Source organism: Hippichthys cyanospilos, chromosome 10 (assembly GCF_059441005.1).
Source record: "Hippichthys cyanospilos isolate Australia breed blue-spotted pipefish chromosome 10, RoL_Hcya_1.0, whole genome shotgun sequence".
In the NCBI taxonomy this organism is placed as follows: Eukaryota; Metazoa; Chordata; class Actinopteri; order Syngnathiformes; family Syngnathidae; genus Hippichthys; species Hippichthys cyanospilos.
Window position 1 is genome coordinate 2,547,501 of NC_142378.1, and position 27,009 is coordinate 2,574,509.

General features: G+C 43.7%; 1 protein-coding gene across 3 annotated transcripts in view; it reads left to right on the forward strand.

Annotated features, from left to right (window-relative positions):
- herc2 (HECT and RLD domain containing E3 ubiquitin protein ligase 2) overlaps positions 1–27,009 on the forward strand; it is a 56,168-nt gene that overhangs the window by 5,268 nt on the left and 23,891 nt on the right. Inside the window, exons 5-58 of one of the 3 annotated variants that reach the window (XM_088425136.1) lie at positions 764–983; positions 1,060–1,160; positions 1,915–2,056; positions 2,126–2,230; positions 2,301–2,472; positions 2,583–2,756; positions 3,482–3,670; positions 3,748–3,899; positions 4,994–5,151; positions 5,230–5,343; positions 5,631–5,882; positions 6,632–6,825; positions 7,939–8,139; positions 8,224–8,452; positions 9,248–9,372; positions 9,823–10,001; positions 10,088–10,275; positions 10,652–10,807; positions 10,872–11,057; positions 11,137–11,313; positions 11,384–11,487; positions 12,410–12,560; positions 12,657–12,871; positions 12,936–13,068; positions 13,146–13,273; positions 14,009–14,204; positions 14,290–14,417; positions 15,072–15,248; positions 15,319–15,455; positions 16,242–16,393; positions 16,495–16,686; positions 16,791–16,978; positions 17,095–17,287; positions 17,515–17,697; positions 17,778–17,962; positions 18,567–18,714; positions 18,786–18,982; positions 19,139–19,369; positions 20,035–20,173; positions 20,272–20,418; positions 20,909–21,051; positions 21,113–21,374; positions 21,877–22,019; positions 22,139–22,237; positions 22,615–22,783; positions 22,973–23,098; positions 23,180–23,288; positions 24,169–24,308; positions 25,142–25,332; positions 25,447–25,552; positions 25,644–25,735; positions 26,506–26,681; positions 26,744–26,855; positions 26,925–27,006. In XM_088425136.1, the coding sequence (XP_088281262.1) occupies positions 764–983; positions 1,060–1,160; positions 1,915–2,056; positions 2,126–2,230; positions 2,301–2,472; positions 2,583–2,756; positions 3,482–3,670; positions 3,748–3,899; positions 4,994–5,151; positions 5,230–5,343; positions 5,631–5,882; positions 6,632–6,825; positions 7,939–8,139; positions 8,224–8,452; positions 9,248–9,372; positions 9,823–10,001; positions 10,088–10,275; positions 10,652–10,807; positions 10,872–11,057; positions 11,137–11,313; positions 11,384–11,487; positions 12,410–12,560; positions 12,657–12,871; positions 12,936–13,068; positions 13,146–13,273; positions 14,009–14,204; positions 14,290–14,417; positions 15,072–15,248; positions 15,319–15,455; positions 16,242–16,393; positions 16,495–16,686; positions 16,791–16,978; positions 17,095–17,287; positions 17,515–17,697; positions 17,778–17,962; positions 18,567–18,714; positions 18,786–18,982; positions 19,139–19,369; positions 20,035–20,173; positions 20,272–20,418; positions 20,909–21,051; positions 21,113–21,374; positions 21,877–22,019; positions 22,139–22,237; positions 22,615–22,783; positions 22,973–23,098; positions 23,180–23,288; positions 24,169–24,308; positions 25,142–25,332; positions 25,447–25,552; positions 25,644–25,735; positions 26,506–26,681; positions 26,744–26,855; positions 26,925–27,006 (8,688 nt within the window). The remainder of the gene's footprint in view (positions 1–763; positions 984–1,059; positions 1,161–1,914; positions 2,057–2,125; positions 2,231–2,300; positions 2,473–2,582; positions 2,757–3,481; positions 3,671–3,747; positions 3,900–4,993; positions 5,152–5,229; positions 5,344–5,630; positions 5,883–6,631; positions 6,826–7,938; positions 8,140–8,223; positions 8,453–9,247; positions 9,373–9,822; positions 10,002–10,087; positions 10,276–10,651; positions 10,808–10,871; positions 11,058–11,136; positions 11,314–11,383; positions 11,488–12,409; positions 12,561–12,656; positions 12,872–12,935; positions 13,069–13,145; positions 13,274–14,008; positions 14,205–14,289; positions 14,418–15,071; positions 15,249–15,318; positions 15,456–16,241; positions 16,394–16,494; positions 16,687–16,790; positions 16,979–17,094; positions 17,288–17,514; positions 17,698–17,777; positions 17,963–18,566; positions 18,715–18,785; positions 18,983–19,138; positions 19,370–20,034; positions 20,174–20,271; positions 20,419–20,908; positions 21,052–21,112; positions 21,375–21,876; positions 22,020–22,138; positions 22,238–22,614; positions 22,784–22,972; positions 23,099–23,179; positions 23,289–24,168; positions 24,309–25,141; positions 25,333–25,446; positions 25,553–25,643; positions 25,736–26,505; positions 26,682–26,743; positions 26,856–26,924; positions 27,007–27,009) is intronic. The other 2 variants (XM_088425138.1, XM_088425137.1) reach the window with 2 other exon arrangements.

Consider the following 27,009-nt stretch of genomic DNA (forward strand, 5'->3'; position numbering starts at 1 on the left):
CAGTCATTCACTGATTTTAGTGCCTTTTGATTTTTCGATCAAGGAAAACACGCACTATAAGCACTAAGGACATAATAAACTTATAATAACATTTTTTTTTAACACATCCAATCCAGTGTTTCTGTCACAACGACCATTGTTTGTTTGTTTTTTTTTTCAGATAAAAACACAAAATATCTATACCCCCTCAAAAAAATTAAGTGTCAAAATCACTATAAATGAGACTATTATCTGTAAAAAAAAAACAAATAAATAAAAGTATAACGATTCCTAAAATTGTATCATTTTTAACCTTAACAAAAGAAAAAAGCGAGATAAATCAACTTCCAACAACGCTTAACTTTTTTACAGCGATACAGGTTAGTCTAAAACTGAAAAAAATAACGAGTTTATTTCAAAGTGCCTGAAATAAAAAGAGAATAATGACAATCTTATTTTTTTCTAATTACACATATCTCTATATATGTATTTACATTTGTGTGTGTGTATATATATATATATATATATATATATATATATATATATATATATATATATATATATATATATATATATATATATTCATTCCAGACAGGGCATTTGTTGTTTCATAATGCTTGTCATTTTGCATTTGTTCAACTACAATAGAGAGAAAAATTGTCATTCTTTTGCGGATTTTCTTTGTTGGTGGCGTTTATAATTTGCGGGAACACACAGTCAATGTGCCTATAAATGCCCACAGGATAGTTTTACTAATAACCGGAAGACGTCTGCGCGTTTCTAGACGAGAAAGAGCTGAAGGACTGCCTGCTGGTCCTGGTGGACGACCAGCAGAGGCTTTCGGCCCAGATGGCCAAGAGCACATTGTCGGCGCGCCGACTCTGCCAGCGTTTGGTCATCCTGGAGCGCTACCACATCTCGCTCAGCTACAGCATGGTAGAGAAAGACAATTTTGCCTGGAAGTTCCCCGTCAGCCCTCCGCGGCCCGCCGCTGACAACAAAAGGTACGCGCGAGGCGCACCATGGCAAATTGATGTCGTTTTTTTTTTTTTCCCCGCTGAATGCCATTTTGATTTTCAGCCCGCGTCCGGACAGCAAAAGCGTGGAAGGTTTGGCCATGGTGGGCTCCAGGGCGGCGCTCTCCTTCGCCTTCGCCTTCCTGCGTCGGGCCTGGAGGTCGGGTAAGACGAGCCGCCGCGCAAGCGGTTTTTGAAAGTACGTTTCAGTGGCCAACCATCAAAAAGTCAATTTGCATTTTAATTGTAAGTACTGCACTCTTAAAGATGTGACGGCCAATCAAAAACGACATGTTGCATCACATGATGGATTTTTATCGTCTTGACACCCTATTTTGAAATGAGTGTGGGTTAGGGTTAGGCTTAATAAACGTATGCGGGGTGAAAATTTAGGACGGCAAGCCGCAACGGTTTAAAATTGCAGCATGGGTGTATTTTGAACTTTAACATGATTATGTAACTAGCGGGAAATTTCAACTACCTAGTTTTATTTTTTCCAATGCTTTCTCCTTTTATTTCACAAAGAAATCATCAAAAAAAGTCCCATAATGGTACCATGTATGCACAAAGTTAAAAAGCCAAACATTGTGCAAGCTTTTTCAATAATTTTTATAATTATTATACAATTAAAAAATTAATTAAAATTATAAAAAAATATTTCAAAATAATTTTTCGGCTTTTATTATTATTTTATGCAAATTTTGGATGTTTAAGGACCAGTGCTTTCTACTCGTACAAAAACATCAACGGTATTGATGCATATTTTCATCGGATTGCTTCCCATTTGTTTCCAATCTTGTTGATTATTGCCCGATTATCTGCCTAAGTGTCCTTGAGCAAGACACCGAACCCCCATATTAGAATGTATTAGTCATTTTTAACCTTTGACTTAAGGGAGCTAAAAAAAAAATGTGCGTAGGAGACGACGCAGACCTGTGCAGCGAGCTCCTTCAGGAATCCCTGGACGCCCTCCGAGCCCTGCCCGAGGCCACCCTGTTCGACGAGGGGACCGTGTCTTCTGTGTGGCTGGAGGTGGTCGAGAGGGCCACCAAGTTCCTCAGGTCAGCCTGCTGCCCGCTTTTTTTTTTTTTGCCCTCCTCGCCGTCTTCTCACTCCTCGTCGTCTTCTAGCGACATCCACGGAAACGCCAGCACCAAGGCCAACATTCCTCTTCAGGACCAACACCTGGCGCTGGCCATCTTGTTGGAGCTGGCCGTGCAGAGGGGCACGCTCAGGTAGCCCGCAAACGCCGCGGTGCCGTTCTGAAAAGCCCCCTCTCAATCGCCGCCGACTTCCTGTTTGCAGTCAGCTGCTGTCGGCCATTTTGCTGCTGCTGCGCCTGTGGGAGAACGGCACTCGCGAGATGGACAACGAACGCTCCACGCAGGGCACCAGCGCACCCCTGCTGCCCCTTCTCCAGCGCTTCAAGAACATTTACAGCAGCAAGGAAGAGCCAATCCCGGATGAGGAACCTGAGGTCAGTTTTTCTCTTTCAGTTACATTGTCGCAAGACTACGTTTTGGGACATTTTTTTTCCCCCTCATAGGAAATTAAAAATCTAAACCGGTATCAATTTGTCATTTCCAGATCCTCTCGGCACCACTGAGTCCGAACGAGAGTTTCCTGCGCTACCTAACCTTACCCCAGGACAACGACCTGGCCATTGATCTGCGGCAAACGGCCGTGGTCATTTTGGCCCACCTGGACCGCTTGGCCACCCCTCGCAGCCCTCCCCAGCTCAACTCGCCCACCTCGCACAAGGTGATTTTTATCTTGGTGTTTGAGAAGAACAAAAAACTCCTAACGAGCTAAGAAGCTGCTGTAGGCCACTACTCACACTCACGCATGCTCACACACACACACACTGACTCCAGCCTGACTCGCACTCTCACGAAGCCATGCACCTTAAGGCCCTTCAGCTGATGAACACTTTGAGCACCATTGACGTGAAATAACGTCAACAGGAACCCAACCACAGAGTGCCGTTGACGTCAATTGACGTCAACTTTTTTTTTTACTAAAATATGGTCAGAGTAAAGGTTTGAGCAGCTCTTGTTTAATATTGAACTTTGAAAAAAAAACAATCGTCACTCAGAAAACTTGAAATTGGCAATTACTTCCTTGTGACTTTTTGAACTTGTTCTATGGTATGTTTGTTTTGGTGTGCTGTTACATGTTTTTAAAGAATAAGTCAACAGTACTCAATTTTTTTTAATTTGAAATTATTTGTACAGTTTATTTTTCATTTTTCACCACTGCGGGTGCTCAACTGATCACAAAATGTTCTTTAAACAAAACTTTACTGTAAATTTAACGAAATTGATGGCAATTCTTTGAAATTTCTAGTTTGCGATCATAGTTTGAGACCGACACCAGCATAGCATGCCATTTTTAGAACGGAATAACGGCATTTCTATGAGGAAAAATGATTCTATGCTGACGTAAAAATGAAAGATGTAACCGAAGGAACGTCTGGTGTTTTTCAGGGGAACATGCAGGAAGTGATCGCCTGCGGTTTGCTGGGCTGGAAGCTTTATGCCAACTTGAACGGGCCCATCCAGTGCAAAGCCCTCGCCAACGTGGGCGTCACACAAGTGGTGTGCTCGGAAAAGGGCTTCCTCATCCTGTCCAACAGCGGCGCCGTTTACGCTCAGAATTACAAGAGCGGCACCCTGGTGAGAGGGAAAATTCTACGGAAGCCGCCCGGCGGGCACGGTGTTGAGATATTGATTATTTATTTATTTATTTTCAGGCGCCCATGCTAGTCTACGGACTGAGCGCCAGGAAGATCACCAAGGTGGCGGCCCACCCGGAAGGCCAGCACTACTTGGCCTTGTCGTCCAGCGGGGAGGTTTTCTCCTGGGGCTGCGGCGACGGCGGCCGCCTCGGTCACGGTGACACCACGTACGGATCCACACTAATATGCTGGAAGTCTTCTTATTAATATTAGCCTTGTAGAACATAAGAGGCACACAATTTTATCAGTCTCACGGGTCGGCCATATTGCCACTTACGATGACATCGCGGTTGTTCACGTGACGTCACATGACCATGACCAAACTCATAAACCAGCCGAGCTTTCATTTATCGAGCCCCGAGCAACTGTGATGACATTTGCGGTTGACGAGTGACAAAATGGACGCCCCGAGTTGGATACAAATATGTGGATTTACTGCTTAATTCACATTCCACGTGTGCAATATTAACTCATTTCATCCAGAGGCATATTTTTGGATTTTTTTTTTAATCCTTGGTATTTATTTCCATTTTTTCAAGTGTTTGGATAAAGGAGCATCTAATAATAGTCGGTACTTAATTAAAAAAACAAAACAAAACTAAAATAATCAATTACTTGAGGTAATTTAGTGCTAAAGTAGTTATTTACTTTAGGTACTTAAATACTCAAGTAATTTATTCCCAATGTACTAAACAGTTACTTTAGGTACTAAAGTTTTAATTATTTAAGTGCTAAAATAATTGATTACTTGTTAAAGTTGTCAAGTAATTAAAATAATTGATTACTTGTTAAAGTTGTCAAGTAATATACGGACATATCTCGTACCGAACATCTAAAGTTATTGATAAATTTAGATACTAAATGACCTACCTAATACCTTTAATTAGATGTTAAAGTAATTGAGTACTAGTACATAATGACTAAGTATTACATTTTTTTTACTACTTTATTATATAACGCAAGAATGCCAAACTTGTTTTAGCTTGCTATTCTATTCCCTAGCGGGCCGGACCAATAAAATCATGGTATGTATTTATGTAACATTAAAAAAAAACAACTTCAGATTTATGATTCTTTTTTAACACTGTTAAAAATAGTTCAAGCACAACATCAGGATTCATCATAAAAAACGTTAATCTTACCATTGATCATAAAACACTTCCAAGTTTTGATTTGATTGAAGAAAATTCAGCTCATTTTTATCCTTTACTTTACAAAAATTATTTTATGAGAGTAATACATTGAGCTCTCACATACGAAGGTATCTGGAAGAGCCGACGATGATCGCCGTCTTCAACGGGAAGCAGGCGGGAAAACAAGTGGTGCACGTGGCCTGCGGGAGCACGTACAGCGCCGCCATCACCGCAGAAGGCGAACTCTACACGTGGGGGCGTGGCAACTACGGCCGCCTGGGCCACGGTAAGCCCCGCCTACTATCACACGCGCAAGCAAAAGAATAGCCCCCTCATTTGAAGATGTGATACAATCTCATCGCAGGTTCCAGCGAGGACCAGATGACGCCCATGCTAGTGACGGCGCTGAAGGGTATGAAGGTCATAGATGTGGCGTGCGGCAGCGGCGACGCGCAAACGCTCGCCGTCACGGAAAACGGTGAGGGATTTCGTAAACATTTGAAGCACAAAACAACCTAGCCCATACATTAACTCATTCAATGCCAGGGACGTATTTTCACGTTTTTTTTTTTTTTAAAGAGTCCAGATCCCAGATACTTAAGTATTAAATCGATACTTACGGATTGACATTAAATCCCAGATTTGTTAGTATTAAATCGATACTTAAGTATCTGGGATTGAATGCCCGGACTCGTAAAACAAACGTGAAAATACGTCCCCGGCGTCGAATGAGTCGATCGTCACGTTCTTAATTGTTTCATCCAGGCCAAGTGTGGTCCTGGGGCGACGGCGACTACGGCAAGCTCGGCCGAGGAGGCAGCGACGGCTGCAAGACGCCCAAGCTGGTGGAGAAGCTGCAGGACGTAGACGTGGTCAAGGTTTGCTGCGGCAGTCAGTTCTCGGTGGCGCTCACCAAGGACGGGCAAGTTTACACGTGGGGCAAGGGCGACAACCAGCGCCTGGGCCACGGCACCGACGAGCACGTGCGCTACCCCAAAGTACTGGACAGTCTCCAAGGTACGCGAGAGAAACATGAGGCTGCAAATACAGCACATTCACTGCCATCGACGGCTATAAACGTCAAAGAAAATCGTTTGGAAACCCCACTTGAAAACTCTTATCCTCGAAATTCCAACTTGGATCCCCAATTTCAACCCCCGTGCTAGAAAATCAAATTTAAAACCCCAACACTGTCATGAAATGAAAAGTTGTAACCCTAACCTGTACCCTAAAACTATCTCCATACCAATTTTGGGACACTTGATAGAATCATTGACATCTGAAACCCTAACAGGATTTGAAATCCCAATTTCAAACTGCAACACGAGCTTCCAATGCTAACCCAAACATTGAAAATTCTTTGTTGACTTGCGTTTCACCTCAAGACAGTAGGTGGCGGTAGAGACCACTTAATGGCTCTGTCTTAAACTGTCATCATCCATTTATTTTTCATTTTTTTTATGGGTGTTAATAAATGTAACCTACATATGTATGGATAGTGATAACACTGAACAATTTGAGTGGTTGAAGGAAAAAAAAAATCATGAATAACTTTAATTACTTCGCCTTTTAAAGCATTTACAAAATTTGGAAAAAAAATGCAACGTGTATAGTTTGCAAAGTGTGTCCACAAGTGTTAAAAAAAACAACCCCGATTCCAAAAGACTTAATTGCAACACGAGTACATTCAAAAACCTTAAAATCTTACTCATCATTTCAAGGCCTATTTTGAAATCCTTACCCAAGCGTTCACTCATTGAATTCAGGGAAGAAAGTGGTGGACGTGGCCGCGGGTTCGTCCCACTGCCTGATCCTGACGGACGACGGCGAAGTGCACAGCTGGGGCAGCAACGACAAGCTGCAGCACTTTGATACCCTCTCATATAACAAGAAGCACCCCAAGGCTCTACCGGGCCTCAAGTCCAAACACATCGTGGGCATCTCCTGCGGTCCGGGACAGGTAACATGCGCCCAAAGACCTCCCATGCATTTTTTTTTTTTTCTTTTAAGAGTTCCCATCTGGATGAACAAAGATAGTTTTGGTCATTGCTGCTAGACGACGGAACGTGATTTTTATCTCAGAATTCTCACTTTATTCTCTGAAATCAGAAGTCCCAGAAAAGTCAGAATTCTGTCTCCCAGTTCCAGTTTTTTCACTCTCAATTCTGAGGAGAAAAATCTGAATTTTCTTTACTTCCATTTGTCAGAATTCCGGCTTTAATCTCAGTAGTCAATTGGAAGTTTATTAAGTCCGAATTTTGTCTTTCACGTGAGAAAATTCATATTTAATTCTCAGAATCAACATAAGAAAATCTGTCTTTATTCTCGAAAGTCAATTAGAAGTCTTAAAAGTCTGAATTCGGCACCGCCATCAAACTCAAGGGCCGGGGGCCAAATCTGGCCCGCCACATCATTTTCTGTGGCCCTCGAAAGCAAAACACGTCGATTTTAACTTGTCATCTATAGTAAAGAAGAATGTAGAGATTTTGCAATATATTCTTGTTAGTTTTGTTGCAGTAACTTCAACAATAAATCAACATTTTTAAACATTCCCCCAATGTGGGAAGTTGTAGCTACAAAACAAAATGAGTTTGACACCCCTATTTTAGTGAGAATTCTTAGTCCGAATTCTCTGTTGTCATAATTCAGAGAAATGTCAGAATTCTCTTTTGTTCAGAAATCCGAATTTAAAATCAAGTCAGAATTCTCACTTTATTCTCAGATATCTGACTATTGTCAAAAGTCTGACTTCTCACAAGTCTAAAAGAATTCAGTGGATGAACTCTGACTTTAAAATGAGAGACTTTCAATTCAGGCTCTTGGGGGCTCAAATCATGAGAAAAAAGTTGCGGCTTATAGTCTGAAAACTACGATCTCTTTCACAGTCGGGTTTCTCATGCGGTTGGTATTTCATGACCTGGAACCACTTTAAGTTCACAGCTGTTCAAGCATTACTGCCGTAAATATCTTTGTATGTTTAGACGTCGTTTCCAAACTTTTGATTGGACTAAATTATACATATGGATCGACTGTACATTCAAATCTGAACGTAAGTTGTCGCTCTGTTTTCCAGAGTTTTGTGTGGTCCTCATGCTCCGAGTGGTCCGTCGGCCTGCGCGTTCCTTTCGTGGTGGACGTGTGCCCCATGACCTTGGAGCAGCTGGATCTGCTTTTGCGACAGGTCGGCGAGGGCATGGACGGCAGCTCGGACTGGCCTCCCCCGCAGGAGAAGGAATGCATGGTGGTCTCCGCGCTCAACCTGCTCAGGCTCCAGGTAGTCCCAACAAAAGCGACTTGAAGTAGAAAAAAAAAACAAAACAAAACGACTAATGCACATTCGGGGTTCTTCTCGCTCCAGCTCCACGCCGCCATTAGTAACCAGGTGGACCCGGAGGAGCTGGGCTTGGGGCTGGGCAGCGCCTTGCTGAACAATCTCAAGCAAACGGTGGTTGTGCTCGCCAGCAACGCCGGCGTGCTCAATACGGTTCAAGCCGCCGCCCAGTCGGTCCTGCAGAGCGGCTGGTCCGTGCTGCTGCCCACCGCCGAGGAACGGGCCAGGGCCCTGTCCTCCTTGCTGCCCAATACCGGTGGGAAAAGAACTACGCTTACGTTCGTTTTTGTTGTCCTTGTGAACAATTGGCCGGTGGAATATTGAACAAAAGTCCATTTATTTGCTTCTGAACATCTTTTGAAACCTTTCCTGCAGAAAAGTTTACCCGAGTTGATTTTGAGACGCCGGACTTGAACTTTGTCATGATACTCTTAATTTTGTCAACAAACTGGATTATAGCTAGTGATTTTCTGCAAGAATCCTCAAAATTGAAATGAAGTGTTTCACTTTCTCTAGTAATTTAACATACACGTCTCACTTAATGAAATATTCAAATAAATGGACTTGCCATCAGTTTTTTAATGATTTTTTTAAGTGTGTGTGTTCAGTTTTTGCATATCGATGTCATCGTCATGTTATTCATCAACATGTCTATTTATTGCCCTTTTTTTTAAACAAGCAGTATATAAACAAGGCTTCAAGGCACTGTACTTACAAATAATAATATTAACTACAATTAAATAAATCAAGTAAATGATAATTACAACAAATTAAGTCAAAGGCATGGCAAAAAAAAGCAAGGCTAACTTAATACCTGAGTGCAAACCAATGAAAAAAAATTAGCCTAATTAGAACCAAGTACATTATTTAATTTTGAGCAAAATTTAATCAAGTAGCAGTCAAAATGTCATTTTTGGTCATTTAAAATGTATTCATATTTATTAATTAATTCTGGATTTTTTTAGGTAATTATTAGGTAATTACTAGTCAAGTATAATATTGTTAATCACTGCTGACACTCATTTAATTCTTTTTTTCTTTCCTGCGGCAGCATCTGGAAATGAGAGGAGCGTGACCCCCGGCCGCCGATTTATGATCGACCTTTTGGTCAGCAGTTTGATGGCCGACGGCGGCTTGGAATCTGCGCTGAAGGCGGCCATCGCTGCCGAGATACAGGTCAGAGCTCCGATCCCCAACCATTGAGGCCGCTTTCAGCCAATCGGAAGCCTGAAGAATGTTTTCAGAAAAGCCAACAATTTTTAGTTGAAGCAAAACAGATGCTCAGCATAAATATTTTTGAATTATAAATGACAAGAAGCAGAAGCCCTTGCATGCTGCTTTGAGCCAAAATGGCCGACTTCCTGTTCAGGTTCATGCATAGCTTGCTCAGACTTTTTCACGCACGTGTAATGATCCTGTTGCCAAGCTGTTGCGGGGGACAAATTTTTTCTCGCTTTCCAGTAGGCGCTTCTGGGCAGGAAATTGGCTTCATGAAACCAAAATGGCTGACATCCTCTTCAAATTTGAGCACGAGGAACATAAATGTCCACCCGATTTCGTCGGCATCAGTGAAAACGTTTTTTTTCCTTCTAAGTTTTTTTTTGCCTCGCTCGTCTTGTACGACAGGACATCGAGGCCAAGAAGGAAGCTCAAAAGGAGAAGGAGATCGACGAACAAGAGGCCAACGCTTCCACCATGCAGCGCTGCCGCGCCATGCTGGACAAAGACCTCATCAACACCGGCATCTACGAGTCGGCCGGCAAGCAAATTCTCCCTCTGGTCCAGCTTGTGCAGCAACTTCTGAGGTATCCGCGTTTCCATTCGAATCCCTCCCAATCCGCCGCCGAGTTCCCGAAACCGTAACTAAGTAACGCGTCGGATCACGCCGCAGGAATATTGCGTCTCAGACCATCTCCAGGCTGAAGGACGTCGCCCACCTGCGCATCTCCAACTATTTAGAGGCCGAGCACGACAGTAAGGAGCGCTCGGCGTCTTTGGACCTGCTGTTGCGCTTCCAGAGGCTCCTGGTCAGCAAGCTCTACCTCGGTGTCAACGATGAAGTCAACGTCAACGGATACAGTGAGTGGCGTCAACAGGAAAATCGATGGGATTGTCCCGACTAGTTTTGACGTAATTCCCCAAAATATAGGATACGCCTGTGCCTTAATTTTAGGGTCAAATTTGCGGCTGGCGCGGTTGTGGGGATTAGGAACCTAAGTGCATAGAAGCTCAGAGGCAAGGAGTTGAGGCAGAAGTTCATTTTAAATGACTAAAAAGTGTAACGGGTAAACAAAAAACGAGCAGGCAAGTAGATATGACATGACATGGCAGTGACCCAAGAAATGAGATGAAACAGGGAACTAAATACACTCAAACTAATTAGGCAACAGGGAACATCTGATCGAGAAACAATTGAAGCAGGGAGCTTAACTTGAACTCCAACTTCTTCTGTCAGATCGTGAGCTCCTGGGCGTCGGATCACTGCTAAAGAAGTACATCGCGCTGCTGTGCACCCACATCGGCGATATTCTCCCCGTAGCCACCAGCATCGCCTCCGCTGGTCACCGCCATTTCGCCGAAGTCTCTCACGTCATTGAAGGAGATCTGACTGGTAAGAAGCTGCGCTGTGATTTAGTTGATTTACGTAAGACGTCAATCGTCTGGCTCTGGCGTAGGTGTGCTCCTGCCCGAATTGGTGGTGTCCATCGTCCTCCTCCTCACCATCGACGCCGGCCTGATGCAGGAGACGGGCTCCATCCCTCTCCTGGCCGGACTCTTGGAGCATCTCGATCGGTTTAACCACTTGGCCCCCGGACATGAGAAGGATGATAACGAGGATCTGGCGTGGCCTGGAATTATGGGTAAGTAATTTTATTCCGTGCATTTCAGATCTCTTTTTTTGGAGCGGGTAGCTAACTTTTTTTTTTCGTGATGGGGCAGGGACATTCTTCACAGGACAGAGCTCCAAGAACAACGAAGAGGTGTCCCTCATTCGTAAAGCCGACTTGGAGAATCACAACAAAGATGGCGGCTTCTGGACAGTCATCGACGGACGTGTCTACGACATAAAGGACTTTCAGGCGCAGTCCCAGTCGCTCACGGGAAACAGCGTCCTCGGTAGTTCATTTGGTTTCTTTGACATCTTTTCATACTTGAAATGAGTATACTAAGGTGTCCCGTCCCGCAGCCCAATTTGCGGGAGAAGACCCGGTAGTCGCTCTGGAAGCCGCCCTGCAGTTTGAGGACACCAAGGAGTCCATGCAGGCCTTCTGTGTTGGCCAGTATATGGAGGTACATCTTCTATGCCAGCCTAAATGAAGCGGTTCAAAGGCTAATTTGACTATTCGCTCATCATAAACTATGTCGTCCCGAAATAAATTTCAATCGCTAATTATGCTAATTAAAGATTCTAATAAAGACAAAAATATTCTGTCATTTATTAGAATAAAGTTGTCGGTGATTAGCAGCAAGCAGCATTGGATGCTAGCAACATCGAGAAGCAGCAGATGCGTTTCAGTTATAAATGTATTTTTTCAATTAAAAAATGTTTATAATGTTCACCTTGGCATTGATGTAAACAGTTCATGTAATCAAGAGGTGTTTTTTTTCCCCCTTACTTTCCACAAATAATCTTTATTCTTAATTTCTGATGGAAATGTTTGACAGACTGATCTGATTGTTTTGTTGGCGTTCCCTTTTGCGCAGCTCCATCTAGTGGATACACAATGCAACCCCAACCACTACTGTAGCTTCTATTCTATGCGATTTATAACGCGGTGCATCCTATATATCAAAACTGTTTTAAAATAGGCCATTCATTGAAGGTGTGCCTTATAGTACAGGAAATGCAAAATATTCTATAGCTGCGGCCCTACATTGTACTCATGAATTTCTAATATTTACTGTGATCCAATGTTATTTTTTGGGGATAGGCTAAAACTCTACCAAAAAAATTTAAAAATCTGCTAATAATTAGCCTGACCTTCAAAACCTAATTCCATAAAATGCTACAAAATGTCAGTACGCCACATAAAATCTAGAGGATCATAAATGAGCACAGATAGTATTCAGTTTGTATTAAATTTAAAATATAATTAATATAATTAAAAATATAGTCAGCAAAGCATGCAACTAAGTCGTTCAAAATCATCACTCCTTGCTGCATAAATGACTCCACTCTATTTGACTTCAAAATGTGCTTTTCTACTTCCAGCCAAACCAGGAGATGGTCACCACTCCAGACCTCGGCAGCCTGTCGTCCCCTCTCATCGACACCGAGAGGAATCTGGGCCTGCTGCTGGGTCTCCACGCGTCCTACCTAGCCAAGAGCACGCCCCTGTCACCCATGGAGCTCGAATGTGCCAGTAGGTTCACTTCCTTTCATCTCTTTTGATGCTATGGCCTTCAAATATGTTTGAAATACTGAAGCCCTTTCCCCAAAACAAATGACTTTTCCGCAGCATGGCTGCAGTCGTCCATCTTCTCAGGCGGCTTGCAGACCAGCCAGATCCACTACAATTACAACGAGGAGAAGGACGAAGACCACTGCAGCTCCCTGGGCACCGCGGCGCCGGATAAAACCAAGCTGTACTCTCGCCGGATAACCCTCAGCGACCACGCTCAGCCTTTCCTGCAGGCCATCGCCGACAACAACACTCAGGACCACACCGTGAAGGTAAACCCGAGACCGCCACGTCGTGTGTTTGGCTCTGCAACGTTTTGTTTTTGTCGCCTCGCAGGACTTCCTGTGCCAAATCGAGCGTTGCTGCAAGCAGTATCATCTCATCACGCCCATCACCTTCCCGCCCGAGCATCCCGTGGAGGAAGTCGGCCGTCTGTTGCTATGCTGCTTGCTCAAACACCAGGATCTCGGTAACCGAGCGACGGTGCCGTCAAGACGCAAGCCGCGCCGACCGTTTCCGAATGACTTTTATCGACGCTTCCCTCAGGTCACGTTGCTCTCTCGCTCGTCAGTCAATGTGCCTTGGAGGTGGACCAAGGGAAGCAGAGATCCCTCCCCAAATCTGTTATTGACGTGTGCCGCATGGTCTACCAGGCAAAGTGTTCTTTAATCAAGGTAGGGGGAGTGTTGATTGAGCGAAAAAAAAAAAACAACTCCAAATTGTGATAATCCGAGGTTAAACACTATCCTATTGTATTTGAAACGTTTTTCCATACTGTCTTAAAATAATGGTCAAAAGACACATTTGAACAAAATCATACCTTTTAGGGATGCTAGGCAGTTCTTTTATTAATGCATATAATAATTTTTTATTTTATTTTATTTTCATTCCAGGAGTGTAATAATATGTAATTTAGTTGTATTGTAAAAAAAAATACATATTTTTATAATCGATTTTCCATTAAATGTTTTTCAATGATTTGCTCATATTTTTAAACAGGTTTTACAAATGTAAGTGATTTTTTTTTTGGCAGGTATTATTTCAAATATTTTCCAGATATTTTTTTATTTAACTGTTTTTGCATTGTTGCACAATATTTCTTCAGTAATTGCCTATACTTTTAACCTTGTTTATTGATTAATACCATTACTACTGTCATTGTTATTATAGGTTTGGAAACGTTTGCTTTTTTTGCTTTTTGTTTTATGCTTTTGTATTTTCTTTAAATTATTAGTCATATTTTTGAAGCATTTTTTTGCATGAATATTTATTTTAATATTTTCATCACTTTTTCTATCAATTTTTTGAAGAGGAATTAAAAAAAATCTAGTTTTAAATATTGATTGCCAGGGGAGAAATTGCACTTTTCATAATTGTGTGATTTTGGCCATATTTTACTAAATTTTTAGACCCATCAGGAGCAGGGCCGCTCCTACAAGGAAGTATGCGCCCCGGTCATCGAGCGCCTGCGCTTCCTGTTCAACGAGCTCCGTCCGGCGGTCAGCAACGACCTGTCCATCGTGTCCAAGCTGAAGCTCCTCAGCTCTCAGCCGCGTTGGCGCAGGATCGCTCAGAAGCTCATCAGAGATCGGCGGAAGAAAAGAGGTAACTGTGCAGATGAGAACATTAAAAAAAAAAAGTCAGTAGACCTTGTTTTCATAACTGAACATCTTACCATGTTTTTTTCCAGTGCCTAAAAAGTCAAGTGATGTGGAAGAGCCAAAGATGGAGAATGAAGGCAATATTGAAGAAGAAGTCAATAGCAACATCAGCCCGACAGCACCTGATAGGAAATCACCCACAAGCAAGACTGCTAAGGTGCTTTTCGATGACCAATTCCCATTTTTAAGTAAAATAGCGGTTGAAACTCAAAATCAGCACTTCAGTAGCATCTTCTTCTGCCTGCTTTTGTTTAATTGATTGATTGATTATTTTATTGAACGTATGTATAAACACATTACACAGAATTCATATATACAACCATATATATATATATATATATATATATATATATATAAATAAATGTAGCTCAGTACGCTATTTACACATCCGGTGGAATGAGCGTAAACTGAACGTTAGTATAGTTATAAGCTCAAAATTATCTCAAAATAAATATTATTGCTTCAGCGGACTTGTGAAAAACGCCCAGATTGCGGGAAATGTAAAATAAAAACGTACAAAAACGACTTAGACTTAAAGTAATAGCAATACATCAGCGCCATCTCAAGGCAACCAAATGAACTGCGTTCATTTGATCTACTACTTCAATTAATATTATAACTACAAAGGATTTAGGAGCATATTTTTTGTTGTGTATTATAATGCACTGTAAAAAAAAAAACTGCAGACAAGCAGCATAAGCATACAAAAAGTTTGGCTCAAATCGTGAGAAAAACGGTGCGTTTTATCTTCTAAAAAAATCTGGTAATTCTTTATTTTTCTCATTTAAAAGTCTCTGTTTTTCCATCGCAGCAGGACAAGTGGGAGCCCATTCTAAGCACGGTGGACAACGTTCACAAATACCGCTGGCTGAAGCACAGCGTGCACGGCGCCGTCCCCCAGTCCAGCCTGATGGCGAAAATTGTGGAGTTTGCGCTGAAGGAGGAGCCTCTGGATGTGGAGAAAATGCGGAAATGTCTCCTCAAGCAGGTGATGCATCAAAAACGTCATTGTAGTTGCCGAAGAGTTATAAAGCTAAATTTCTTTTTTTTTTTTCTAGCTGGAGAGGGCAGAAGTCAGGTTGGAGGGCATCGACACCATGTTGAAGTTGGCCTCCAAGAACTTTTTGCTGCCATCGGTGCAGTACGCCATGCTGTGTGGTTGGCAGAGGGTCATACCGGAAGGAACCAACATTGGGTAACTTCTTTTATCTGCTAACGTGCATGCACGGGTATAGAACTTTTCACCGTGTCACACACTGCCAGCTATTGTTTGGAAACATAAATAAAGCTCATCGTACCAACAACTCTCACAAGCTCTTCCATTTTCACACCTTCTGTTCCTCAAAGTGTCCTCCCATCTACATCAGGAACCTATGAGATAATGCTAAACGCAACGAGAGCCAATCTGTGTCCACTTTAAGGTGTGATTGGCCTTTTAAGACCAATACATATAAACAGGTTTAATTAGCATACAGAAATCAAATACCGTACTATAAGGCGCACCTAAAAGCCTTTAAAAAAAAAAAAAAAAGCTGATGGTGCGCCTTATAATCAGGTGCGCCTTATATATGGATCAATATTGAGATTTTGATCCGTTGTTTGGGAACGAAGTGATAAAGTAAGCTTTACCCGTTTCTTTTGTGTGTTTACAGTTGAACAAGGTTGCTCATATTGACATTGAGTTATTATGCTATTGAGAGTTATTATTTGAGTTATTATTGGTATTACTTTGAGTATTACTATTTGCGATTGAAAAAGTTTAAAAATATGTCATTAATTGAGGGTGCGCCTTATAATCCGGTGCGCCTTATATATGGAAAAAGTTTGAAAATATGTCATTAATTGAGGGTGCGCTTCATAGTGCGGAAAATACGGTAGTCAGAGATTAAAAGTGAGATTAAGGTGGTTTAAAACAAAGGTCCTTGATTGATGGAAATGAATTTGTTAATCTTCGACCTCTACTGTGTTTTTGGATTTTCAGAGAGCCTCTTTCCGATTGCCTTAAGGATGTGGACCTGATCCCGCCCTTCAACCGCATGCTACTGGAGGTGACTTTTGGCAAGTTATACTCCTGGGCCATTCACAACGTTCGCGACATCCTGCTGGAAGCAAGCGCCCGCTTTAAGGAACTCGGTAAGGACACCATGCCATGCATATACGTTTCTCAGTGATTTTTCTGTACGAACATGCTAAAATCCATGCTGAAATGTACCTTGTATTGTTCTGCAAACCAGGAGTGCAGCCGGTTCCTTTGCAAACAATCACCAACGAGAACCCGGCGGGACCAAGCCTGGGCACAATCCCGCAGGCCCGCTTCCTTCTGGCCATGATACACATGTTGTCGCTCAAGCACGGCGCCAACAGCCTCAGCCTGCTGCTTAACTCGGGCATATTGGCCCTCACGCAGAGTATCCTCAGACTCATAGGTCAGTAGACAATGTTTGAGTCATCCATCCCAGTAGTGGCAAATTCTGCGGTACAATAACAAAAACATTCGCGAACCACCGGCCATGTGAAACGTGTCCACTAGGACCCAGCACCGACAGCAGCGATGAGGACCTGAGTTTGTCGACGCACGGCGGTTCGGCCACCGTGTTGGAAGAGTCCAGAAAGGAGGCGGTTCCCGCGCCTGTTCCCGCCTCTGGGCCGGAGCTGGCCGCCCTCATGAAAATAGGCACACGGGTCATGAGGGGAGTTGACTGGAAATGGGGGGATCAGGTTGGTATGGTATTTTGCCCTTCCAAAAGCATATTTTTACACTTTTGAAGAGATCAGACATCCAATCCGAGCTAATTAGGTAAATTACCAAATGTGTTCCTCTCTTCGGCATCCAGGACGGTCCCGCTCCAGGTCTGGGCCGGGTCATTGGCGAGCTGGGTGAGGACGGCTGGATCCGAGTCCAGTGGGACACTAGCAGCACCAACTCCTATCGAATGGGGAAGGAGGGCAAGTACGACCTCAAACTGGCCGAGCCGCCGCCCGCCGCGCAGCCGGCCGCAGAAGACTCTGACACGGAAGATGACGCGGGTCAGTACACGAAAGTGGCATTCAAAACAAACCCTTTGTGCTTAGGAGGACATAGATATGACTGTCATTACTTAGCAGTGACAGGAAATACCATGTTTTCTTCAGCTGAGATCCAGTAGGCTGCACATACAATGAAAACAGTAGGGCCCCAAAATTGAACCTTGTGGAACGCCATACATTAATAGACCAATGTTACTCTTACAACACTTCAAACTTTGTTGTTCCAGAAGGCGAGCCAGTTGAAAAGAGCAGCCACCCGACCGCCATGATGCTAACGAGCACCATCAACCTGCTCAAGACCTTAGCGCTGTCCTCCGGGATCTACGCTAACGTGCTGCAAAGGGACGCCACACGCACCCTTTGCGGGCTCCTCAGGACGCTCGTGGAAAGCGCGGCTAACGACAAGACGGGTAGCTTAACCACGTCATGTCATATTTGACAAAAATTAAACGGCATTTGGTCCTCAACGTCTTTTGTTGCGTGCCTTCAGGTTGCCACACCCACAGGCTGGTGTCCCGGGAGCAGCACAAGAGCTGGTGCACGCTGGGTTTCATTCGCAGCATCGCACTAATGCCGCAAATGTGCAGCACGCTCAGCACCTCGGCGTGGATCGGCCTGCTCATACGCATCGTTGAGGGCAACCAGTCCTTTAGCGCTGTTAGCTTGCAGCGACAGGTAAATTGGAGATATGAGACTAAGTCGTTCTCAAAAACAAAACAAAATTACTGCCCCCATGTTCCCATTTTTGTTGTAGAAAGTGTATATTGATGGTCGTAAATTACATGCGGATTTTGGTATTCACAAAAAAAAAAAGCAGTGAATAACGGGGGCCGACTATTTAGTATTCATGAATTGTATGAGGAGTTTTTGTGACCGATCCTGATTTTTGGCAGTTCTGATTAATCGGAAGACTAAATAGTTTTTCGGTGGGTAAAATAATATATATATATATTTTTTTTTTACTCCCAATGCATTTCAAAAGGCAGCTCTTCTATGCAAATTTTCACCGGCTTGTTAGCTTTTCCCCGCAAATAGCTAGAATCAACTATAGTATTCTTAAAACGCGTTCTGAAAAACACTTCACGATATACACATAAGCATATAAGGTTATGATATTGATTTATGTGTCATAAATAATGCCAGCAGGGTTCCTCATACAACTGCCGTAAATGGATTGGAAACATAGAAGTAAAAAGTCAAAATAACCGGCGAATATTGGCTCATTGAAAGAGCATAATGCAGCGATGAATCTATTTGACATGTCTGTGTGCATTTACAGATTTTAGCCCTGCGTCTCCTGCAAGCCGTGCTGCCCTCGTGGGACAAGATGGAGCGGCTGCCGGACATGAGGTTCCTGGTGGAGAAACTTTTCGGCTTCCTAGGAAGCTTACTGAGCACCTGCTCCTCCGACCTTCCCCTTCTCCGAGGTGCGCGCTTTTCAAAGCAGACGCGATGGCGAAAGGCCGCCGGCTTTTCAACCGTTTCATCTCCTCGCCAGAGGGTTCCGTCCGACGCAGGAAGTCCCGCCCTCAGGCCTCTTTGACGGCCACTCACAGCAGCACGCTGGCCGAGGAGATCGTGGGCGTCCTGCGTACTCTGCACTCCCTCACCCAGTGGAACGCGCTCATCAATGAGTACATCAACGCCCAGCTGAGCTCCATCGGTGATGTCATGACGAGCTGCCAATCGGAAGCGGTATGGCGCCTCGCATTGAATCCCAAACACCGCTGTATATTCCACCTCAATTGTTTAACGGTTATTTACTACAGTACCGTATTTTCCACTCCATAAGGCGTGCCTAAAAGCCTTCAATTTTCTAAAAAAAATTTTTTCCCGCCTCCCCTTGTCCAGAGTTTCCTGGAGGAGTATTTCCCTGATTCCGAGGGTCCCGGCGTCGGCAGCCTGATGGCGGTCCTGGCCGTGATCGGAGGAATCGACGGCCGGCTCCGTCTCGGCGGCCAGGTGACGCACGAGGAATACGGCGAGGGGACGGTCACGCGCATCACGCCCAAAGGACGCATCACCGCGCAGTTTCACGAAATGCGCAACACCCGAGTGTGCCTTCTCGGTCACCTCAAACCGGTACGGAAGACTTTGGACCAATCAACGTTACGATTTTTGTTGTTGTTTTTTTGTAGGGCAGGACAATAAATCAAATGAATTCAATGAATTCATTTTTTTTTTAAATCAAAGATTTGCAAAAGTGGCATTTAAAGGGATAGTCCACTTCCACATTCTTTATCTGTAAAAAGTTCATATTTTCTGATCTAGTACTAGCCATTTAAGACGTTGCTTTAGCCCAGTGCTTCTCAATTATTTTCTGCCAAGCAACGAAAAGAAAACCTTTTGCACCCCCCCATGCAATGACTGTAAATAAGATTATTATCGATGAAAATTGGATAAATACATCTAAACCTTTATCCTTTTTAACATTAACAATATAAATCTACTTTTGACAACTGTTGATTCTTTTATACAAGATCTTATTCAGATTATACATAGTTTTTTGTATTTTTCTAGTACATTATTTTCAAAACTTGTTGAACACAACCATTGATTTACATCTTTTAAATTTTATTTTTGTCTGAATATTTTCCACTGGATTTAAACATAAAACGTTTTAAACAATTTTTTGTTTGGTTTAGTTCATCTATTAAGGATAATTGGCAATTTTTTTTTTTTTTTTCCGCTGCCACAATGCCCAGCTCTGGACAGAAGTTTTGAATTGTCTTTCCAATGTCTCGTAGTGTCCGGCGGTACCTTTCAGCGTGCAGAACCTGCCTTTCTCTGAGCCCATGTTGGCAGTATGGGCTCAACTGGTGAGCCTGGCCGGAAGCAAACTGGAGAAACAGCGCTTGAAGAAGTGCCTCAGTCGAGGCCTTACAGGTACCTTACGGACGTTTTTACCGTAACGAAACCAACTTTTTCTATCGCCGTCGTTTACGGGCATTGTGAAAATATCTTTATCGCCTTTATCGTATCAGCGGACCAGGTGGATCTGCACTTGCTGCGTTGGCAGCAACTGCGGCTGTACATCCTCAAGGCGGCGCGAGCGTTGCTCTCGCATCAGGACAAATTGCGGCAGATCCTCTCTCAGCCGGCCGTGGTGGATATCGGACCCAACCCCGGTGGTAAGAGAGAGAAGCGCCGAATTAATGTTGCGTTGGGAAGTTTCGCTCCAGAAATGGCGTATTTTGATCAAATAGATTTGATCTGTATATATCATATATAATGTCATATATTTGTCTGGAATGTGTATCTATTTGTCTGTATTTGGTACACGCAGCATCCACCTCGACCTGTGGGCCTGGAAGGGGGCTCCTCCCACCTGTGGTCCCTTCTGAAGGTTTCTGATTTTCCCCAAATTGGGGTTTTGGAGTTTTTCCTTCCCCTTCTGGGAGCTTTGACAGGGGATGCTGTTTTGTACCTTACACCCAAAAGATGTATCTGTATGACTTCTATTTTCGAAAAAAGTCTCGACATGACCTCTTTTCAAGTCTGAAGCCCTTTGAGACTTCGGTGATTCAGGGCTATACAAATAAAATTTGATTGACGGATTGATATTTTCAGGTGCAAACCTCAAAACGTGCCAAAATTTGATTTGTACGAAACTCTTATCAGATGACGCAGTTGTGTCATCACCAGACGTCGGAGAACTTTCCCCCGAAGGTCCTCTTCCCCCGATGATCCTCCTGCAGCAGCTGCTGTCCGCCGCCACTCAGCCGTCACCCATCAAAGCTATATTCGACCGGCGGGAAATGGAGGTGAGTTGGTAGAACCCGCGCAGCCGAAATATTTGCGCCGACCGTCGATTTGCCCCGCTAGGCCGCAGCCCTGGCCGTGTGTCAGTACCTGGCCGTGGAATCGGCCCACCCGTCCTCGCCTCTGTTTGAGGAAAGCAGCTCCAGCGAGGCCGCCACGCCCGTCGCCGTGCAGCAGCACGTGCGGCCGCCCAAGCAGAAGAAGCGCAAAACTTCGCCCGTCCCGCCTCTCCCCATCGTCCTGCAGCTGATGGAGATGGGCTTCCCGCGAAAGAACATCGAGTTCGCGTTGAAGTCGCTGTCGGGATGCGCCTCGGGCGTCCCAGGTAGGACGGATTCACCATTGTACAAATCTACATAAAAACGAATACGTACCAAAAAATGCTGAATATGTTCTCTTCAATCGCTCGGTAACTAGCTTGCCGTGGCACCTGACTGCACATTAGGGCTAAACAACATAACACAGGAAGGACTTCGCATGACCTTAAACTAAACTTAAGCAAACTCAATTATTATTGCTCATGTGGACTTGTAAATAATGATCACTGGAAATGTTAAATAAAAACCTACATATAAAACAAGCTAAACAAAGCTATCAGCACTCACCAACAGCACACCAGCGCCATCTCAAGCCCAACAAATGAACTGAATTTATATTGTCAACTGCTACAAATAATGTTATTCATTTAAAGAGTTTGGGCGAGTGTTTTTGGGTGTGTGTGTGGGGGGGGGGGGGGGGTTAGGCTATTTACATGTGAAAAGCGCCTCCAGCAGACTTGTCATCAATTCGCGTCCCTTTTCGCCAATTTAATGTAGCCTATTCTTCAGGTGTGGAGGCTCTGGTGGGCTGGCTGCTGGACCATCCTGACATTCACACTTCCGAGGTTTCGGACGCTGACACCGTGTCGGACGAAGAGTCAGACGAGGAAGTGTTGGAGGAGCTGGAGGATGCCAAGCCAATCTTTCCTGTGGTATGCCATCTATTCTAAATTTCCGCCGCAAATATATATCTATATATATATGTATATATATTTTTTTTTAATTGCGATGGTTTAGTTTATCGGTTGACTGGTCCCTTGTTCCCTTGCAGCCTCTAGCCGTCGTGGTGACGGAAAGCCAGACGTTTAAGAAGCGATCGGATTTCCAGAGCAACGATGACTACGCCGTTTATGTCCGAGAAAATATTCAGGTAAGACGATGATTTCCTACTTCGGTATCACAAACAACTGAGAATTGGAAGCTAATTTTGTCTGTCAGCTATTCGGCCACTAGGCGGTGCTCCAATAGAGCCATGTGACAAGAGTCTTTTCTGCTTAAGTTTGTCAACAGCCAAAGAACTGCTGTGATATGCTTTTTCCATGTTGATATAATTGAATGCTACCGTTTTTTTGTTTTTTTTTTTCGTTCCGATTGCCCACAAAAGATTTGTGTAGAAAACGGTTGCGCAAACATGATTCCGCCAGCGCTTCCAGGCGGACGTTTTTAGGCGACTTGTTTTTAAAGTCAAATGACCCGGCTTGGTCGACTTTCTTTTATCCCTTTGATTACGCGGGCGCCTCCTTTCAGGTGGGCATGATGGTCAAGTGCTGCCGAACGTACGAGGAAGTGTACGACGGCGACGCGGGCAAAGTCATCAAGCTGGATCGAGACGGCCTTCACGATTTGAACGTGCAGTGCGATTGGCAGCAAAAAGGCGGAACCTACTGGGTCCGCTATATCCACGTTGAGCTGCTTGGTGAGCCGCTTTGCTTTTTTTCGATAAATTACGAACTCATTAGAATCACTAGGAATCGGTTCACTGAATCAAGTTTGTGTAGAGATTGGGATGATTCCGCGCGATTGTTTTTTTTTTTTCCTGAAATATAGCAGACTCACGACTTGACTTGGATGAATTTGGTTGATCTCCGATCACGTGTTCCTCTAGGGTTCCCGCCTCAGAGTTCGCTCTCACATATCAAGATCGGCGACAAAGTGAGAGTCAAGCCTTCCGTCACCACGCCAAAGTACAAATGGGGCTCCGTCACCCACAGGAGCGTGGGCGTGGTCAAAGGCAAGTGCGCGTTTGATGAATCGGGATTTTGAGAAGAAAAAAAAAGATCGCTAACGGAGCGCGTTTGCCGCTCGGATTCAGCTTTCAGCGCCAACGGCAAGGACGTGATCGTGGACTTCCCACAGCAGTCGCACTGGACCGGCTTGCTGTCTGAGATGGAACTCGTGCCCAGCGTGCATCCTGGAGTCAGGTCGGGAACGCATTTTTTAGAATGGCATTTTGACCCAACTTGGGCTTTTGATGTGTGACATCAAAGGAAAAACATACAAAATAAAACACCAGGAGGCTAAAATATTGCATAGATTGTCAAAACACGACGACTTTCATTATGCCACGCTGCCGTCCCTTCGAAATGCTTGCAAACGTGAGGTCCAGGGGGACATCTTCTAGGTGTCAAATTTAGCCCATGTCCAGCTCATTTACTGCCAATTCGAAATTGGAAATATTCTCAATTTTGGATATATTTGAAATCCCATGCATTTCCCGCGATTTTTACATCAATCCTTTCAACGGGAACCCGTGAATGTAGCGCAAGAGAATCTTTTGTGTTGACACTCCAAAAATGGATCTTTGACGTCTTTTGCCGTCAATGGCAGTGAATGAGTTAGATTTGATGTGAATTCTTTCCTCCATGCTTAAAAAATCTTTGCCGAGTAGCCCCTAAAAAAGTCCAAAGCATTTTTAGTGTAGGGTAGGGGTAGGAGTCTCCAATTGTGTCGTGGTTTCTCATTAACTATTTGGAAATTGCTAAAAGAAAGAAATAATTGACTTAATTATTGTTATTATTTTGCACAGATAAAAATGATTATCAACAAGTTGAGTTGTGCATAAAGTGGGATAACGGCAAAGATTTTTTTTCTCTACATATTTACGACACGTAATTTAATACATGAAAGTATTTTGCACAGATATTTATTTTTTGTGTTTTTTATGTTTTAAAATATCTCGTACGCCCATTTGAGAGGGGCGACGGTTATTTTTGCTTCTTTATTGCTGTTCAGTTTTCAGTTCAGTTGTCTTTTCAAGGGAAAAAATGTGAATTTCACCCACTGTCTTTTTCCTTCCTGCAGATGCGACGGCTGCCAGATGTTCCCAATCAACGGCGCCCGCTTCAAATGCAGAACCTGCGATGACTTTGACTTCTGCGAAAACTGCTTTAAAACTCGCAAGCACAGCATCCGCCATTCCTTTGGCAGAATCAACGAGCCCGGTTAGTCCAACGTGCCAAAACGTAGACATTTTTCTTTTAGGATTAATTTTTTACTTTCTTCATATTGAAAGTTTACTTATGAGCAAGCTTTAAGTCAGAATTATTATCAAAACTCTTTTTCTTCTGAGGAACACATTCAGAAAAGTGGAAGGATGCAAGAGCAACTTTGATTTTCTTTGACATTAATCGATTAAGCACATCAACGTTAATATTGCATATTGTAATTTTTTTCATACCTCCCTAAATATCTTTCTAAATTCATCTCGTTTGCAAGATTTCTGGGTTGTCAACGACACAGTAACTCTCCAGAAAAAAAGCCCACGCACTCCGTATCAGCCGACATTCAGAATTCAAACAGTAGCAATCTGTCATAAACTCACCAAAAAATCAAGTTTTAATTTTAGGATATGCTACGGGCCGCTTAAAAATGGACAGAGGGCCGCAAATGGCCCTCCAGTTACAGTTTGGACACCCCTGCTTTAAATTCACCATATATTGAGTAAAGCACAAAAAAAAAAAATCAGTAGATGTGGGCAAGGAGAACCAATCATTTTCAATAGGCAAATACACAATATATTTTTATTATTGTGTCATTAAATTTGTATTATTTTCTGTCTATTATATATTACTAATATTGTGCTTCAACAGTGAGATGTTTTTTTTTTTTAATATGGCCGTTAATTAATAATAATTAATAAATAATAAAAATAAAAATAAATAAAAAAAATAATATATATATATATATATATATATATATATATAAATAAATAAAAATATAAATATAAATATTAATAAATAATAATAATTAATAATTTTCCGTGGATTTGCATCAGGCCAATCGCCGGCTTTCAGCGGCCGCTCGGGGAAGCAGCTGAAGAAGCACCACAGCAGCCAGCGCGGCATGCTCATCGACGACTGGTCGCGCGCCGTCAAAAGCCTCAACGTGTCGTCGTCCGTCAACCAGGCCCCGCGCCTCATCGACGCCGGCGACCAGTGCTGGCAGTCGTCCGGCTCGCAGGGGAAGGTAGGCCTTTCCGCGTACGACCCCCAACCGGGCATCCTGTCTGCCGTATGTGGAAAGATTGCGTGTGGGTGGGAGGCGGGACTTCCTGTGTAATGGTGTGACCTTTTCTCGCAGCATTGGATTCGGTTGGAGCTCTTCCCCGACGTCCTCGTGCACCGGCTAAAGATGGCCGTGGATCCGGCCGACAGCAGCTACATGCCCTCCTTGGTGGTGGTATCGGGTAAAAAAAATCGCCATTTTCCAAGTTCGCCCTTTTCAAAATATACATCTCGTATTCTTGCGAGGAACCAACCGCGTCTTGTTCGTTTCAGGCGGCAGCTCGCTTAACAATTTAACCGAGTTGAAGACCGTCAACATCAACCCCACGGACACCACCGTCCTGCTGCTCAGCGACTGCACTGAGGTTGGTTGGATTGAAGTCATTTAGTGAAGCCATGTTTATGGCAGGAGATACATTCAAGACCAGGAGCATTTGAGAAGCTTGAAGCTTGAGCACCGGTTCTCCCAAGTCACGATAGTGTCCTTAAAGTCACTTGCAGACATGCTTCAACCGTATTCCATGAGTAAACTTGAGAGTGGCGCTCGCTGCCTGTTAGCTACTATGAGGTCAATAACTTCCTGTTCTTCTTCACCGTCTTCTTTTAGTCGAGCAGACCGGGCACACTTGTGCTTGACTGCTCCTGCTGGGCAGTTCTTTCTTTTTTCAGGGCAGGCTTGTCTTTCATGAAAACCTGCTTCCTACCATATCAATGTTTTTTAAGCAGCCATTCGGCCACTAGGTGGTGCACCAGGACAAACAATTTTTTTCTTTTTTTGTTTTTTTTCCTCTGAAGTACTGCTGTGGTATGCCTTTCCCACCTTGCAGCGAGTGAACATTCTTTTGGCACTCTATTTTTAGTTGCAAATGATCCCAAACAAGTGAGATTTTTAGGAGTCTTTCTCCCTTGTTGCCATTCCAACACTGCATATGCCTGCAATAAAGGTCCATGTAAAAAAATAGTGGCGAATTCCAGCAGCGACTCAAGGCGGACATTTTTAGTGGACCTATTTTTCTGATCGACCTTCCCGACTAGGTCGACTTTTTGTTTTTTTTCCCCCATGTTTTTTTTTTTCTTTTAAGTGTTTGCCAGTGATGAATCCCAATTCATGAATTGCCGCTTCCCCATCCTTTAGTATCACAGATACATTGAAGTTGCCATCAAGCAATGCCGTAGCTCCGGAATCGACTGCAAGATTCATGGACTCATCATCGTGGGACGCATCCGAGCGGAAGACGAGGACCTGGCCACAGTTCCTTTCCTGGCGTCGGACAACGAGGAGGAAGAAGATGACAAAACTGCCACGGGAAGGTGCGACCAAGGCCACTAATGACAATTCTTCTATTTTATTTGATGAAACTTGTTTGCTTTAGTCTCGCTCGCAAGAAATCGTCCGGATTGGAGTCATCCGCCACCATTAGGACCAAAGTTTTCGTCTGGGGCCTGAATGACAAGGACCAGCTGGGCGGACTTAAGGGATCCAAGGTGCGTCATTAAATAACATCTAATCACGTGTTTCGATCGGGGCATATATGTTCAAAAATGTCCTCGCAGATCAAAGTGCCCTCCTTCTCGGAAACCCTCTCTGCGCTCAACGTGGTCCAAGTTGCCGGCGGATCCAAAAGTCTCTTTGCGGGTA